The sequence below is a fragment of the Polypterus senegalus genome, chromosome 5 (assembly GCF_016835505.1).
Source record: "Polypterus senegalus isolate Bchr_013 chromosome 5, ASM1683550v1, whole genome shotgun sequence".
NCBI lineage: Eukaryota > Metazoa > Chordata > Cladistia > Polypteriformes > Polypteridae > Polypterus > Polypterus senegalus.
This window is the reverse complement of record NC_053158.1, coordinates 171,184,641-171,201,723: the sequence shown is the minus strand read 5'-3', so window position 1 is coordinate 171,201,723 and position 17,083 is coordinate 171,184,641. Positions and strand designations below refer to the sequence as shown.

The 17,083-nt window shown below is 36.3% G+C and overlaps 1 protein-coding gene across 2 annotated transcripts in view; it reads right to left on the bottom strand.

Moving 5' to 3' along the window:
- cnpy1 (canopy FGF signaling regulator 1) overlaps window positions 1-12,937 on the bottom strand; it is a 73,129-nt gene extending 60,192 nt beyond the window's left edge. The window contains exons 1-2 of one of the 2 annotated variants that reach the window (XM_039753627.1): window positions 12,649-12,937; window positions 5,275-5,314 (exon numbers count right to left, since the gene is read on the bottom strand). In XM_039753627.1, the coding sequence (XP_039609561.1) occupies window positions 5,275-5,314; window positions 12,649-12,657 (49 nt within the window). In that variant the 5' untranslated portion in view covers window positions 12,658-12,937. Of the gene's footprint in view, window positions 1-5,274; window positions 5,381-12,648 lie in introns of both variants that reach the window. The other variant, XM_039753626.1, reaches the window with a different exon arrangement.
- Window positions 12,938-17,083: the final 4,146 nt, after the last annotated feature.

Genomic DNA, 17,083 nt, shown 5'->3' with positions numbered 1-17,083 from the left:
CCACCCCGACTAACAACATATTTGCTTTTTACCTTTCTCTTTTAGTAATGTTCATGTGGGGCTGAAGCCTAACCCAGAAAGCTTAGTGCATCAGGTAGGAACAAACTCTGGACAGGGCATCAGTCAATTGCAGAGCAAACACACACAGAAACACATACCCACACCAAACACTAAGGCTGATTTAGCATTCTCAATTTACCTAAACTGCATGTCTTTGGGCAGTGCAAAAAATGCTTGAATGGAAACAAAAACTTTTTTTTAATGGATTATGAGAGAAGATGAAAAGAACGATTGACAGCTTTTTCGTTAAGAATGTTAAGTTAGGGCCTGATCCGTCCGAAAATCATAACCAATGCTCTGACACGGAGCCATCAACCTCCCAAGTACAGCAAGCCCTGGTCCGGAGACGGCATTAGATAATGAGCCACATACGATCGAGTCCGAGCCCACTAAAATTAAAAGGGGTTAAGTGTATACATTTCGAAAAGAGTGGCTTTGACCAGTTTCCCTGGCTAAGATACAGTAAAGCCGATAATATAATGCACTGTATTTACTGTAAAGAGTGTGGGAAGACCATGGCCGGCAGTAGTGCATTTGTGACTGGTTCTAATACATTTAGAATTGAAATGCTGAAAAAGCACAATGCATCTATAAAACACATTACATGCCACGATAAATGCACTGCTCAAGTGTCCCCTCTCCCCGCTGCCTTTCAGCGGCAGGCAGCAACAAACAGATCATCAGATGAGGCCGAGATGATAATTAAGTTTAACGTTGCCTACAATATTGCAAAAGAAGAACTTCCCTTCACTAAATTCAAGTCCGAAATAATTCTTATGAAGAAAAATGGTTTGAACGTAAACCCGACGTACAGCAATGATGTCGCGTCGCGCCAATTTATAGGAGTCATCGCAGATACATTGAAAAAAAAGACGTCTGTGCAAATTGCGAACAGTGCGTACATGGCATTCCTGATCGACGGAGACACAGATATCGCCACAAAGGATTCCATGCAAGGAGTTTTTGCGAAAAAATAATATTTAGCTCTTCAAATTTTAGCTGATGGAAATGCTAATTATCGATAAAATGTTGTACATGTCAACATAATATTTTTCCGTTTAACTTTAGCGCATAAATTCCATATCGATACTTCAGATGTCGCAAAAACTACATTGGAAACATTTTTTGTCGGAAAAAAAGGGCTTTAACGCAAATAAATGTGTCACATGATACATTTTCATCACGTGCAATCAAAACGAGAATAGCGGAGCGGTTCGCATGGTCTGATGAAGAGCCTCGTTATTTCTCATGATAAGCCAATGCAGTAGCGGATAGGCTGGGTCTCCTGCTACTAAAAGGGGTACCTACACTCCCTCCACATCAACTGTAGCCTGGGGGTGTCTCTCAGGATGTCTAAATAATACAAAAACCGCAAAGGTAGTTTACTGTGCCAGTCAAAATATTGAATAAACCGTGTGTTTCATTATCTAAACATTTTTTTCTTATTATTAAATGGCAGATGTTTTAGCATATATGAGAAATTCTCTCATTAATATTAACTTTAGTTTTTTTTATTAAACGTCGTTATTTTGTATTAATTCAAATTTCAATTTTAATTAAAAACCTTAAGGGAAGCAGGTTACATTACTAATTGAGTTGTTATCGCACAGAGAAGGGATGTTGAAAGGTAGGCTCACCTGTACAGATCCGATGCTGCAAACACAGCTGCATCATGGGCACTTCAAGGAGTGCCAACGCAAATGTCTCGTATCATGCACCTGTCATCAACAAGGGCCTGGAGAACAATAGATTGCCACCCTTTGCGATTAATGTAATCGCGGTAGCCTTCCATCGTGGGAAGAATAGGCACATGCGTGCCATCCAGTGCACTGTAAATCTGTGGCACAAGATGCACCAAGGAATTGAGGTATGCAATTTCATTGGCCTCTGCTACAGTCGGAAGTCTGATATAACGGCGCATTCATTTTTCTTTAATAGCGGTGCACACAGCATATACACATCGATGGACAGTAGTTTTACCAACCCCGAAAGTTTCTCCAACTACTCTATACTCGGCGCAGGTTGCCAGCTTGTAAAGGGCGATGGCAATCCGCTTTTGGGTTGGAACCGGTGGTCGGTGGCAACCTGTGATGGGCGCAACATCAGGACTGATGAATCCACACAACATCTCACACATCGGCCGTGTCATTCTAAAATGTTGCAGCCAGAGATTTTCTGTAAAGTGTCTCTCCACCACCTCCTCCCAGAAGGTCTTATTTCGTCGTCTCTCCCATACCCGTGGGTTTCGTCGCACTGGGGTACTTTCTTCGAGCTCTAGGGCTATCAGACAAGCAACTGCTTCATTCTGCTGTCGTCTTCGGATATAATGTACAATTCCAATTATTTGTGAAACTGAAATAACAGTAAGCTGGCAAATTTCAAAAAACTGTCTAAATAATCTCTCCATTTCTTTGTTTCTTTGTTTAGTGGAGGGGGTGTAACGTGGAAAACAAAAGGTAGATAATTTGCGACATACACAAAATTATGTATGGAAACGGCTCAAGGGCAGATTTTTTTTCGCGATACAACAAAACGTATACGAAAGTTCGTTTTCAGGGGGGATGACGTCATCATGCACACCATTTTATCGATAAAAAGCCAGTTGGATGGAGACAGCAAATTTCGCACATTTTTTTTACATATATTCTCTTTGTCGATAACAAAACGTCGCAAAAAACTGGATGGAAACTTGGCTATTGTGTACGGTCGTATCTTGCAGAGAGGAAGACCGGTGAATATACTTATTGGACACATTGAGGTCGAGCATGCTCATGCCCAAGTCTGGAAGATTTTGATGCTAGAGAGAGTGTGGCCAGCTGGTTTAGTCAAGGCCAAAGATCAAGAAGGCCAAACTACAGGTGTTGGCCATCCGAGGGGCATGTGACTGCAATGGAGGATAGTCCATAAGACATTGAGCCATGAGATGTTCAGTTTGAAGCCCTTAAAACACTTAATTTAGATTTTCTTTTTAGTTAATTTATCTTGAGATTTTTTAAGTTTAAATTTCAGCTCAGTAAAGCACTTTAAGCACCAACACTTTTTCAGTAAGTTACCTTTCTTGTAGAATTGTGCTTGCCTTCAAATAAAGAACTTTATATTGACCAGATTGTTAGTTAATCATTTACAAGTCAATATTGCCTATATGGACAGCGATTAAAAAGAAATAAATAAATAAAGTGAACGTGTAAAACTGTGGTGTTAAATGTGATGCGGTTGAAAATTTGGGTGCACCTAACTTTTGTGCTGGTGCACCTAAGAAAAAAAAGTTAGGCGCACCAGTGCAACCAGTGCAAAAAGTTAGTCTAGAGCCCTGAAATGGGTGACCAGGCTGATTCAAGCAACTATACACCAGATAAATGTGCATCACAGGTAAAGTAATGGAAGTAATTGTTAAGGATACTATTGAGCAATACATGGCAAGAACAGGAGTTTTACTGAACAGTCAGCATGGAGAGGAAGCCAATGTTTTACTAACATGCTGGAATTGTACACGGAAGCAACACAAGGGTATGATTAAAGTGGAGAATATGATATTATTTATCTTGACTTTTAGAAGTCATTTGATAAGGTGCCACATGAGTGGTTGGGAATCAAACTAAAAGAAGTGGGAGTTCAGGGTCATGTTTGTAGAGGGGTGCAAAATTTGAGAGGAACTTTATCAGAAATGGCTGATGTTAAGAGGTGTGTTCCATCGGGGTCAGTGCTAGGTCTGCTGCTATTTTTAATATAAATAAATGATTTGGATAGGAATCTAAGTAACAAGCTGGTTAAGTTTGCAGATGGTACCAAGACAGGTGGATTGGCAAATAATCTGAAATTTGTTGAATCATTACAGAGGAACCTGGACAGCATACAGACTTGGGCAGATTTGTGGCAGATGAAATTTTATGTCAGTAAATGTTTAACATTACACGTAAAAAATAAAAATGTTAGGTTTAAATACACAATGGGAGATTTTAAAATCAAAAGTACACCTTATGAGATGGATTTAGGAGTCATTGTGGACTCTACACAGTGTTCAAAAGCCATTAAGAAAGCTAACAGAATGTTAGGTTATATAGCACGATGTGTAGAGTACAAGACCAAAGAGGTTATGCTCAAACTGTATAATGCACTGGTGAGGCCTCATCTGGAATGTGTGCAGTTTTGGTCTCTAGGCTACAAAAAGGACATAGCAACGCTAGAAAAAGTCCTGAGAAGAGCGACTAGGCTGATTCCAGAGATACAGGGGATAAATTATGAAGAAAGATTTAAAGAGCTGAGCCTTTTCAGTTCAATCAAAAGAACATGAAGAAGAGACATGATTGAAGCATTTAAAATAACGAAGGGAATTAGTACAGCATATCGAGGCTGTTATCGTAAAATGAGTTCATCAAGATCACAGGAACAAAGTTGGTAACTTGTTAAGGGTAAATTTCGCACAAACATTAGGAAGTCTTTCTTTACACACAGAAAACAGACACTTGGAATAAGGTGTGGCAAACAATAGGATTTTAGAGGCTTTCAAAAGAAGACCTGATGTTTTTTTAGAAGAATTAAGTGGATTGGTCTTGAGAGCTTTGTTGGGCTGAATGGCCTGCCTGAATTGTCCTAATGTAGTATGACTCTGTAGCCTCCCTGCACAACCACTAATAATAACTCACAGATTGCCACATACAGTATTTTCAGTGAATGTTTTGGAACAACATTGAGTAGCAACAAATGCTTTTCATTATACTGTAAGGTGCTGTATTCTGAATTGAACTAAAATGTCTTTCTGGAAATATTTAAGAAGGGACTGAAATGAAATCCAACAATTCCAAAAAAGAAAACAAAACCAGACAGAAATCAGTCAAAATTAAAACTAATCAAGTCAAAAAAGCACTAGTATGCTGATAATTGCAAAGTATTACCTTATGGCACAGATTTAATGTGACAATATTAAAATGACAATAACTTTAAAAGGTGAAATAAAATCGAAGCATACTTTTATATATATATATATATGATTACCCCAAATATTTTGAAAACTGCGTCATTTTATGGTTTTCCAAAGCAGTTCTATCCCATTCAATCACACAAATTGTTACATTTTTACATTAAGCTCTAAATATTAAGGTTTATCCCTGGGGCAAATATATTTACATACAAACTTCATTAATTATTACTTTCTTCCACCAAATATTGTTTTTGGTGCAGTAGGTATGGAAGAATAAAAGGTAAATTATGTCATACCTGAGCAATACAGCACTTTATCTTTTTTGCCTTCTACTTTCTGTTGACAAAAGAACAGCAGGATTATCAGTATTGTCAAATGTAAGCATGAGTCCAGGGAGGTAATCTAAAAAAAGGAAAAAATAATTTAAATCAAAAAGCAAGGTGTGTTTACATTAATTGAAAAACACGTATAACCTATTTTGTTGCACTGCATTAATAAAGCACTCAAGACAGAAAACAAACTAAAGTAAGAATGCTAATAATCAAAGAGAAAATTTAAAAACAGTTAATATACACACTATCAACAACAAAATAATGTATATATTCACAGTTGGAAAAGCTCTGCAGTAATTTAAAAAAATCCTATCAAAATAAATCTTATGTATACAGTAAGAGAAATAAAATTCAATGTCAAATGAATCTGTAGATGTTAAAAACTTCTGGCTACAGAATTATTGGAAACAACAAAACTAAAAACAGTAACCTTTCAATAAAATGTCATTACTATATACTTCATCTCTTGTAACCTAAATAGTGAACCTACAGGTGCCTATTCTGCTTTCTTACTGGACTCACTTCTGTTTCATTCTGTTCTGTCTGAACCCATGTCACTGGGTTCCCCAGTCCTTCATTCCCTATAAATCCTCCCCTTTTAATAGCCATTAAAAACATTTTTGTTATGAAAGTGCCTTGAAGCAAAGTAAAGATGTTGTTATGCTCAAGACTGTGTTTCAAATATAAACAAGTAATGAGTAGCAAATTGACCTTTGTGAATCAAAAGAAGGCACCATGTTTACTCAAACATAATAATATCAGTATTATAAATACAGGGTGACTGAAAATCATACAAAAATTTATTTCTGTGCTACCAAATTCATGAATATAACCCCTTGTAAAACTCCATCCATTTTCTAGGAACTTATTGTCTTTCTTAGCATCACTGGAAGCACGGTAGGAAATATCACTCTGACAAGGTCAATTTAGAGTAAACAATCTAGCATGAATGTTTTTGGAATGTAGGAGGAAATCAGCCTACCCAAAGAAACACTAAGTAAAAATTCACCAATGTTCTTATTAAAGCATCTAACTGGGTTATCACTTTATTCTTTAATTATATGAAACATCTTCTACAGTACTTCTCTAAATACTTAAAAGTACATATTCCCCAAAATGCCAACTGCCAGAAAACAGACACAATAGGACAAACATAACAGTGTTTACTAATATTGGTTCAGGAACCCACTGTGGCTGATGACTTTTGTTTCATGTATCTAATTATCCAGTGGTTATTGCTGTTAATTGGTCAATTTATGTTTAATAAATAGCTTATTTCTTCTGTTATACAGTTATTAATAATGGACAATAGTGTGTGTCATGTTTCTTAAACAAAAGTAGAATACTGTACTTACATAGTCTACATTGGTTAAGACATGATGGGCTATTGCCCTTCAGGTCTCTAATTCATCTTCATTTAATCATTAAAAAATACACATTAACTGTTTCATAAGGGTTTCCAAGAAGTTAAGCGGCAATGAGCAGATTGATGTGCATTTAGTGTAAAAATACATACCACAAGTACTTTAGTAAGTCAATGGCATTATCGCCTACATATGCTCATTACCCAGAGACCACTTTTAAATAGATTCAGAAATTAACAAAAGCAAAATTGTATGGGTTTTATGAGTACTGATCGATCTCTTTTGAATCTTTATTTGTAACTAATGCTCTCTTACATTTGGCGACAATTAAATACATTTGTCCCAGAGAATCTAACACATTTGAGGAGTGGACAAAGATATTACCAGAGACCTGAAAAACTGCAAGCCTGTGCTTAGTCTCTGCACTCCATTTCAACTACTAAGCAGGAAATTTGGGTGGACAAGTCAACAGAGCAACTTGGTCTCTAGTTCTCATATTCAAAACTCAACATTAAATTCTAGTAAAATCCTTGTATTGATTCTACTGCATTCTGCTGCCTGTAAAGACAATACTGCAGGGGTTTTAAGAAGGGGACCCTGGTAAGTTTCACTCCTGTGTTTGCCTCTGCAAAATGCAACATTTTTTAACTGCCACCTCTCACCATGCTGTTAGTACAAAGAACCCAAAGCCAACTAATCATGCCACAACAGCATCTAACATCAACAGCGCCTCCAACTTCTTTCCATGTTAACACAGAATAAAGAATGCATGTAGAAGCACAAAATGCATACAAGGTTTTGCATGAGAGATAATCACAACCCAGAATAAATAAATGGTGCATTGCATTACGCACTAAACACTTATTTATATACCCTCTATGCTACTCACAGACTATATACACTGACAGATATGGACTTTTATATTATTTAGTTTCTTGTACAGCAATGGCCAAGCTGAATGTATTATGAGAATAAAGAAATGACTCAGTAAAAAATTTCTTTATAAATTGTAAAAATAATAAAAAAGCATTAAATTATTTCCAAACCTGTTTTTCCATGCTCACAGGGTGCCAAAGCCTATGCCATTAGTACCTAGTACAAAGCAAGAGTCAACCCTAGATGAAATTCACAAAGCACTGTGGCAGACAGTCACTAGTACACCTACAGAGCCAATTTGGTGATGTCAGTAATAATAATAACAAAACAAAAATAATCCATCCAAATTCCTAATTTGCTTATCCAAGTTAGGGATGTAACGGGCACTATGGTAGAGCACAGTTGTTATTCCTGCCTCACATCACTAGGCTCTACATGGAATCTGCATGTTCTCCATGTGTATTTCTGGATTGATTGGCATCCGTGTCAGTGAATTTACTCACTCAAAAACATTGTGCTCAGTTCTTTTATTACCATATTATCAGCAGCAACAGTAACTTATCATTCATTTGGGAAAAAAAAAAATAATTGGTTGGTGGCACTTCAAGCTATTGGACACTTGCCCTTTTAATTTTCAGAGATTTTTCTTTAACATGCATATGCAAACCATGCCAGGGAAAAGGTGACTTGGCCATCTCAAAACTCTGTGGTTTTTGTTAAATATACAATGTAGTGTAATCAGTTCAGACTTATTATTATGCGTACAAAGTACAATGGAATTTACTACACTGCCACTAGGCATGAATTTTGTTCCATAGGCTATGTAAAATAAAAACAAAGAATGTAATGGTCAGGGCTCATAGTCAGTTGTTGGATTGTCATAACTCCACCCATGACAGCTGCTGCAAGCAAACAAATTAGCAAGAAACCTATCTCCTTGATAAAACAGGAATAAGAATCTATGCGAAAATAATGATTTCTTCTTTTTGTGTTACCACAAGGTTGTACTCTAAAAAAAAATAATTCAGGTGACTTTTAACCAATACTCAAATGCATATTAGCAAGGTAAAAACACATTGTATTATTCTGTTAAAAAACTTTCTGAATTGAAAACGTTACTTAATGTATTGTGCTGACACAACAATAGTATTTACTTCATCTTAAAATTATAAGTAACTTGAACTTAATTTAATACACTGATAAAACATTGTTTTGTGCTAACTTAATCAAGTAGTTTGAGTTTTATGAATTTTTTAAACGTTCAATTGATAAGGGATGTCCAAGTTTATGCCCCCTTAAAATGTCTGCACAAGTTCATGGCAACTTACCTGCCTGCTGAACAACACTGTAGTGCTTAAACACTCCTTTACAGTGAGTATTACTCTATTTACAAACCCATTCTTATCATCAGAGCTTTGTCTGCATATGACAGATGTTTTCTTTTGTTGATGTCACAATTTAACATTTATTTAGAACAAAATAAATGTGTGATTTTGACATTTTAAAAACTTATGTTATCTATTTATATGCACTAAGTACATGGTACATAAAGAACTGGCATAGTGGTGTGGTGGTAGAAGTAAGGAAGCCAGAATTTGCATCTTGGGGGTTAATGGTTTCTCATAATTCTTTTATGCATTGAAAAAGAACAGTACTTTGGAGAAACATTTTTGGTGTAGCCAACTTAAAAACTTACTAATTATTATTACATACATGGTAATTAATATATTTTTAAATGTAAAGAATAAGCTAATTCACCTTACACATTGAAGTATCTGCGGTGGGTTGGCACCCTGCCCAGGATTGGTTCCTGCCTTGTGCCCTGTGTTGGCTGGGATTGGCTCCAGCAGACCCCCGTGACCCTGTATTCGGATTCAGCGGGTTAGAAAATGGTTGGATGGATGGACATTGAAGTATGTTGGATCTGTTTAATTTAGATGACATAACTCAAAAAGCTTGTCACGTTAATTTTTTTTGTTCACCTAAAACATTTGTTTTTAGAGAGTGCTTTATAAAAATGGATGGCATGTTTTCTTGCATCAAAACCGTTGCTGCTTTAATGAGGGTGTATTCAGGAAGTTTTAAGGTTTTTTCTTTAACTTGGGTGCACTGGGGTCGTAATCTGGGGATCCTGATTTGGTTTGTCATGTGGTGGGTGCAGCAATGCACTGTATCAGCATGTGATCCTATCCTCCCTCTTTTGGACTCTGGTATTCTATTTTCCCATTGTAAACTGCAAGAACAGACAGATATTTTTGAAATTAATACAAAAAAGCTTCACATCAGAACACAATTTCAAGTGGCAAATTAATATATACAGTGGGATGCAAAGGTTTGGGCAACCTTGTTAATAGTCATTATTTTCTTGTATGCGATAAAAAATGTCAGTTAAATATATCATATAGGAGACACAAACAGTGATATTTGAGAAGTGAAATGAAGTTTATTGGATTTACAGAAAGTGTGCAATAATTGTTCAAACAAAATCAGGCAGGTGCATACATTTGGGCACCGTTGTCATTTTATTGATTCCAAAACATTTAGAACTAATTATTGGAACTCAAACTGGCTTGGTAAGCTCAGTGACCCCTGACCTACATACACAGGTGAATCCTATAATGAGATAGAGTATTTAAGGGGGTCAATTGTAAGTTTTTCTCCTCCTTTAATTTTCTCTGAAGAGTAGCAACATGGGGGTCACAAAACAACTCTCAAATGACCCGAAGACAAAGATTGTTCACCATCATGGTTTAGGGGAAGGATACAGAAAGCTGTCCCAGAGATTTAAGCTGTCTGTTTCCACAGTTAGGAACATATTGAGAAAATTAAAGACCACAGGCTCAGTTCAAGTTAAGGCTCGAAGTGGCAGACCAAGAAAGATTTTGGATAGGCAGAAGCGATGAATGGTGAGAACAGTCAGAGTCAACCCACAGACCAGCACCAAAGACCTACAACATCATCTTGCAGCAGATGGAGTCACTATGCATCGTTCAACCATTCGGCGCACTTTACACAAGGAGATGCTGTATGCAAGAGTGATGCAGAGGAAGCCTTTTCTCCGCCCACAGCACAAACAGAGCCGCTTGAGGTATGCTCAAGCACATTTGGACAAGCCAGCTTCATTTTGGAATAAGGTGCTGTGGACTGATCAAACTAAAATTGAGTTATTTGGGGCATAACAAGGGGCGTTATGCATGGAGGAAAAAGAACACAGCATTCCAAGAAAAACACCTGCTACCTACAGTAAAATATGGTGGTGGTTCCATCATGCTTGGGGCTGTGTGGCCAGTGCAGGGACTGGGAATCTTGTCAAAGTTGAGGGACGCATGGATTCCACTCAATATCAGCATATTCTGGAGACCAATGTCCAGGAATCAGTGACAAAGCTGAAGCTGCGCCGGGGCTGGATCTTTCAACAAGACAACGACCCGAAACACTGCTCAAAATCCACTAAGGCATTCATGCAGAGGAACAAGTACAACGTTCTGGAATGGCCATCTCAGTCCCCAGACCTGAATATAATTGAAAATCTGTGGTGTGAGTTAAAGAGAGCTGTCCATGCTCGGAAGCCATCAAACCTGAATGAACTAGAGATGTTTTGTAAAGAGGAATGGTCCAAAATACCTTCAACCACAATCCAGACTCTCATTGGAACCTACAGGAAGCGTTTAGAGGCTGTATCCAGACTCTCATTGGAACCTACAGGAAGCGTTTAGAGGCTGTAATTTCTGCAAAAGGCGGATCTACTAAATATTGATTTCATTTCTTTTTTGTGGTGCCCAAATTTATGCACCTGCCTGATTTTGTCTGAACAATTATTGCACACTTTCTGTAAATCCAATAAACTTCATTTCACTTCTCAAATATCACTGTGTGTGTCTCTTATATGATATATTTAACTAACATTTATTATCGTAACAACCAACGATTTATACAGGAAAATAATGACTTAACAAGGTTGCCCAAACTTTTGCATCCCACTGTACAATGATTGTGAAGAAATCAGTTTGCTTGAGAAATACCAAGTTTATCCTTTAAAGCTGGTGTTGTAACAGAAGTTTAACTTTTTCCAGTTAAGCACAATGAACTGTAGGTAAAACCTCAAAACTGAACTGTATGTAAAATCTCAAAACTGAATAGTTTCTGCATTTTTATTGTTTTTTTTTTAAACTGGATGTATAATGTTCATGTCGAACTTACTTTTTATAGATCTTTGGGTATACGTTTCAGAATGTACCACCAGAACATGATAACAAACAATACTGGTATTGCCTAAAATCCACATTATCATGAAGATTGCAGATTATAGATTGACGGGAATCAGTCCCTCGGTTCAGAAAAGAATCTGCTAAGCAGAGTTCACCCCTCTGAGCCGAAAGCTTTCAATGATGGCTGAACTCGTCTTGGTGTTGGTCTTCTATTCACTAAAAATTTAGATGAAGGAGGTGTATTAAAAATCGTTTTTTTTTATTGCATATAACTGTAGTGACGCACCAACAGCCAAGTATTGTTCTGAATAGGATGTAATACTACAAACATAAGCAGAAAATAAAAATTTCACACACACAATTGCCTTACGTTGGTCTATTCTTTACACGGGGCGTCGTGTATGCAGGTGTATAGGAGAAGTCTAATGGAAGGAACGCGGATCCTGCCCGCCTGTTTGCTCGACCTGGATGCCAACAGCCCCATTGGAAGCTGTCCGAGAATTTGACAGCATCTTCCCATTATTACATTTATGAAAAAAAACTAACTTTTAATACCCTTCCACAAGGATGTACAAAGTAAAAGGTGTTGGGAACACTTACAACTAGTGTGCCTCTCGGAATAAAAGTTACGAAAAAGGTCTAAAAATAGTTTTTTTCCTGACAAACTGTATTACTTTAAGACGTTCGTGACGACGTAATAGCTAGATGCACATAAAAAAACTGTTTAACGATGTCGATTGGAGAATATCAAAGTGCCTGTCAATTTACTTCTTGAAATCGGCATTTGTCATGAAACTGTTGCCTTCAATGAAACGTGTGTCAGTTAACACCACTACAACTAAACAGGCAATTTTCATTTTAATACAATCAAAGTGCAAAGCAGAACTTACCTGCATCATTTAGACAGTGCGATTGGCTGGCAGAAAGAAAATATTAATTAGTCGATTTTGTTAATAAATAGCTAGTAACAATATGAAGAAGGTACGGTAGGTTTAGACAGACGAAATAATCAAAATGTTTAACGTCTCTTTCGTGTAATATACTTGGCGTGTAAAAAAGTTACTGTTATATCGCTGAATACTAGTTAATAAGACACTAGCCACATAGACGTGCACTACTCTCCTCATGCCACGTTATTATTGGTGAAGGCCGCGAGACATGCGATTAGCAGCCACAGTAACCAATAGTAACACAAAGTGTTGAAAAATTGGCCGTTCACTGTGTCGGGAAGGTGGGACTTATGCGTTATTAACAACCCGGATGGAAGTACACTTCCCATGGAATTTCTTCTGTTTTTTAAAGTTTCTAGTTGTTTTAGGCGTATAATTTGAGCGTCTCCAAAACAGCCATTTAGTCTTAAAATGAGTTGAAAGCAATATTGAGATGTATGCCTGCAGTGGATGTGAGGTAGCTTTTAAAATAAACCTTTTAAGTTGTTCTTGAAATATACAAACTTTAATATCTCCAAGTATCTTAGTCTTTTATTGTTTCTATCTTCACGAATTTCAGCTAATGAGCCTCATTCTGGGTTATTTTATGCAACGTAGAAATAGATATCTTCTTTTTGAATCCTTGTCTTTTATACTGGTTTATATCTTGCTAAGTTCCAGAACGATGGTGTAGAAAATAACGCATTAAAAAAGAACAGGTGGTTAAATGTTTTCCTCTGTTTAAGTTTGCTATAATCATCCCCTAGAAACGGGAGTTATCCGACAAAGGTTTCGTTTCAAAAAGTTGTTTCCATGGTAGACAATACATATTTAATGCCTTCTGTTATACAATTGGCTAGCTAGTATCGTAGGTGTCTGGTAGAGTGATGCCCGCTAACCCCCCACTGAACCCTAAGATACTGAGTTCAAAGCGAGCAGCAGTTTTCAGTTGCAGCAACATATTGTTTAACTTGCAATCAAGTTTTTTTTATTAATTGATGTGTTTTCAATCCTATTTTTTGTAACAATTTGTATGGAATGATTAAAATAAAATCAGTAGAATGTAAAAAAAAAAAAATTTTATTAATCATAAAAGAAAAAAAAACACATATTTTTATTTAACAGTTTCAGATATAGCTTTTTCTTTTAAACTCAGCCTCTTAAGTCAGCATCCCAGAGTCATCTTTTAAATATTGCAGGTGATACTGGTATTTGGTGTGTATTTAAGGAAGAGCCCAACTGAAGACCTATAAGGCATTCATTTCTCAAGCTACATACTCTGATGTACTTATTCTCTTAAGCAACTGTGCATTTGGGCCTTTCCATTTTTCTATTTTGGTTAGATCTTATCAAGAGAGTAATAGACACCATTTTATGAAATATGTAGTTATTTGGCAATCTGTTGCATTGAGTAATCATAATTCTGTAAAAATGCACTAGACTGATGCGTTTCTTGAGAATGTTATTTTCTTTTGTCAGTTTTTTAATTCCGAACTGAACTTTAGGAATGCCAGCACCTTGCAACCAAAGTGAACAGAATAACCAGTTTAAGCAGTGCTAGTTCAGTTACAAAGATTTCTCCAATAACCATTCAGCAATTAAAATGTGGAATTGACTATTAGAATGCTGAAGGAACTCCTAAAAATGAAACTTTGCAATCATATGTCTAATAAATAAATACATTTATCATTTCAATCAGTAATACTTATTGGAAGCACTAGTAATGTCTTGGCTGTCTATTGTGCATGTATTTGTTATTTAATTTTATTATTATTGCGATTATTATTTGTCATGAGTTGTTTCATATAGAATACAGCTACATGTCTTGTATCCTGGTCTTCTTTTTTATGGTAGAATGCTACATCGATCTATCCAAATAACTTGGAGCACATTGTCATATGATTTTGTTTTTGTTTTCTGTCATATATTTTAATAATGTTGCTGCCTTAACTGAGAATTGTAAAATTAAGATAAAAATAACTAATTCATTAAAGGGCATACTCACAAACACACATAAATTAAAATGTTTGACATTTTAAGTCTGTCTCCCAGTCTGCCCAGTCTTCTTTTGTGTGTTTTACTATGGCAGCAATAATACAGAAACCACCAAAGATCATACTGAAAAGTGTATGATTGTTTCTATTTCGGTATTGTGCAAAAGTCTTAGGCCACCCCAAAAAATGTGTTTAAAACTTCTTATCTGGGCAGTAAATTTTTATTTTGTTGTCAAAATACTGTAAAATGTTATTTTAAATAACGATAATTTATTTTTGTATCACTCAAAGAATGCGTCAATGGGCTTTAAGAAGCCCTATTTAATTAACAACCCCTCAGCCTTAATTTCTTAAGAAGAAAAAATCTTCCTAAAAACTCGTAGGAAAAATGGAAGGGCAATTCAAAGATGGTCCCCCTTCAGGTAGGCTGGGTGTGGAATTCGTGTCAATAAATAGGGTAAGTACAACACACAAAATAAATACAAGTAATCCTCTTCTGAGTGCTAGATAGCCAAGCTATCATTACCACCTCAGAAATACAATGCAATCATACAGGATAGTCTGTTTTTGCACATAGCTTTTCACCAAGTGCAGAGCAGTGTTCCACAGTATTTACCCAAGGCAAAATGCGAGAATAGATTATACCAATCACTAAATATACAACTAACACATATAAAGATACAAATTTGTTAAAATACACAGGAAACAAATTATAGACTAACGTAAATGGAAACCAACAATATCTGTCAATTATTTGCAGAACTATAGCCAGTTGACAACCGAGGAGATTACATTATAAGAAGGAGAGTTAAAGACAAAGTCAAACATAGTCAGACTCCTGGAGACCTCGGCCAACTAAGTGCCTTTCCCTTCCTAGGCAGTCCACAGCAGATTTAGTGCTGAGACATCCAACCTAATGAAAGGGCCCTTCTATCCGATCATTCCAATGCTCTCTTTTCTGATACAACTTTTCATTAGGCAGGAGAACAACTTGGCAGTAGGCCAGTGGCACCAAGTGCCACATCAGGGTACTGAAAAAATAAATTAAGAGGAGGGTTAGTAATGGTTTATAAATATTATATTACTTATATTTTTGGCACAGATGAATAACAGACAAAGTATACACAGCTAATCAGCAGCTCTAGTCAGGGCAAACTAGACTAAACTAGTGATTTTAAAGCCAAGACCGAAGGTGCATTACTTATTGTAGTTAGCAGATCATTTAACAGCTTCAGCGCCCTGTAACTAAAGTTCAACCTCCCATTGTCATTTTATTAATCCTTGGAGTCATAAACAGCTGACATTTTGAGATGTTAATGTGCGCTCTGGTTTATAAGTAATGATTAGTTCAGATAAGTAAGCAAGGCCTTGGCCATTTAAGACTTTATATGATAAAAGAAGGATAGGACTTAAGAACTGTAGTTATGTATTTATACATTCTAGTTCTTGTAATAATTCTTGCAGCAGCATTTTGCATTAAATGAAAGTTCTGTAAAGAGCAAATTGAACTGCCATGAATACAACATTGCAATAGTCAATAATATAAATGTACATCAATATAATAAAGAGTAACAAGAGTTTCTCGTGTTTTCCAGAAACTTATTGATATATTGTGAGATGATTAGAACACCTCCAATTTGGCTGCCAAATCTCTCGGGGAACATCAACTATTCCATGTCAAATTCCAATAACAAATCACCTCATTGAATTTAATGAGGAAGTGATTTGCTGAATGTCATTTATTTAATTTTTGAATTTCCTTGAGTCTATTTGTGCTATTTTTGGAACTTTTGCACATTTTTGTTTCATCACAATTTTGGAACAGACTAGCATAGCTTGTGGCCATGTTGTTACAGTTTTCTACATTTGTTGTTGGTAATGTAACATGTAGGTCAAGTAACATATCAAACCATCATGTCCAACCAATGAAAGATTGCAGTACACCGTTTCTGACACCAGAGTATTCTGATACCCTTCCTAGAAAATGAATGTTAGGGTAGTGATAAGTAGGGGAAAGAAATCCAATGTAATTTTAGGGGTTCTGGATTGAAATCGTCTTTGTTTTTGACTTTATTCTTGTTTGTTGTGCTCCATGGTACGTCAATTTAGTTGTGGCTCTTCTGTTTCTGAAATTCTTGTCTATCTTACTTTTTCCTTAATGGTGCCTTTAGTCTCCCTGTTTTCTGTAGGCCCAGGATAGATTCAATTTGCCTACGACTTTTTAGGTATTCACAACATAAAGTCAAATGTGATAATGGTGCGGTTTAACAGATCAACATGTGCTTAGGATGGTAACCAAAAAATTGGGATGTCTTAAAAAATGATTTGGAAATGGCTAAGCTAACAAATTTTGACAGATGTAAAATTATAGTTTGGTATCAACAGGGCTATAATCAGCAAGT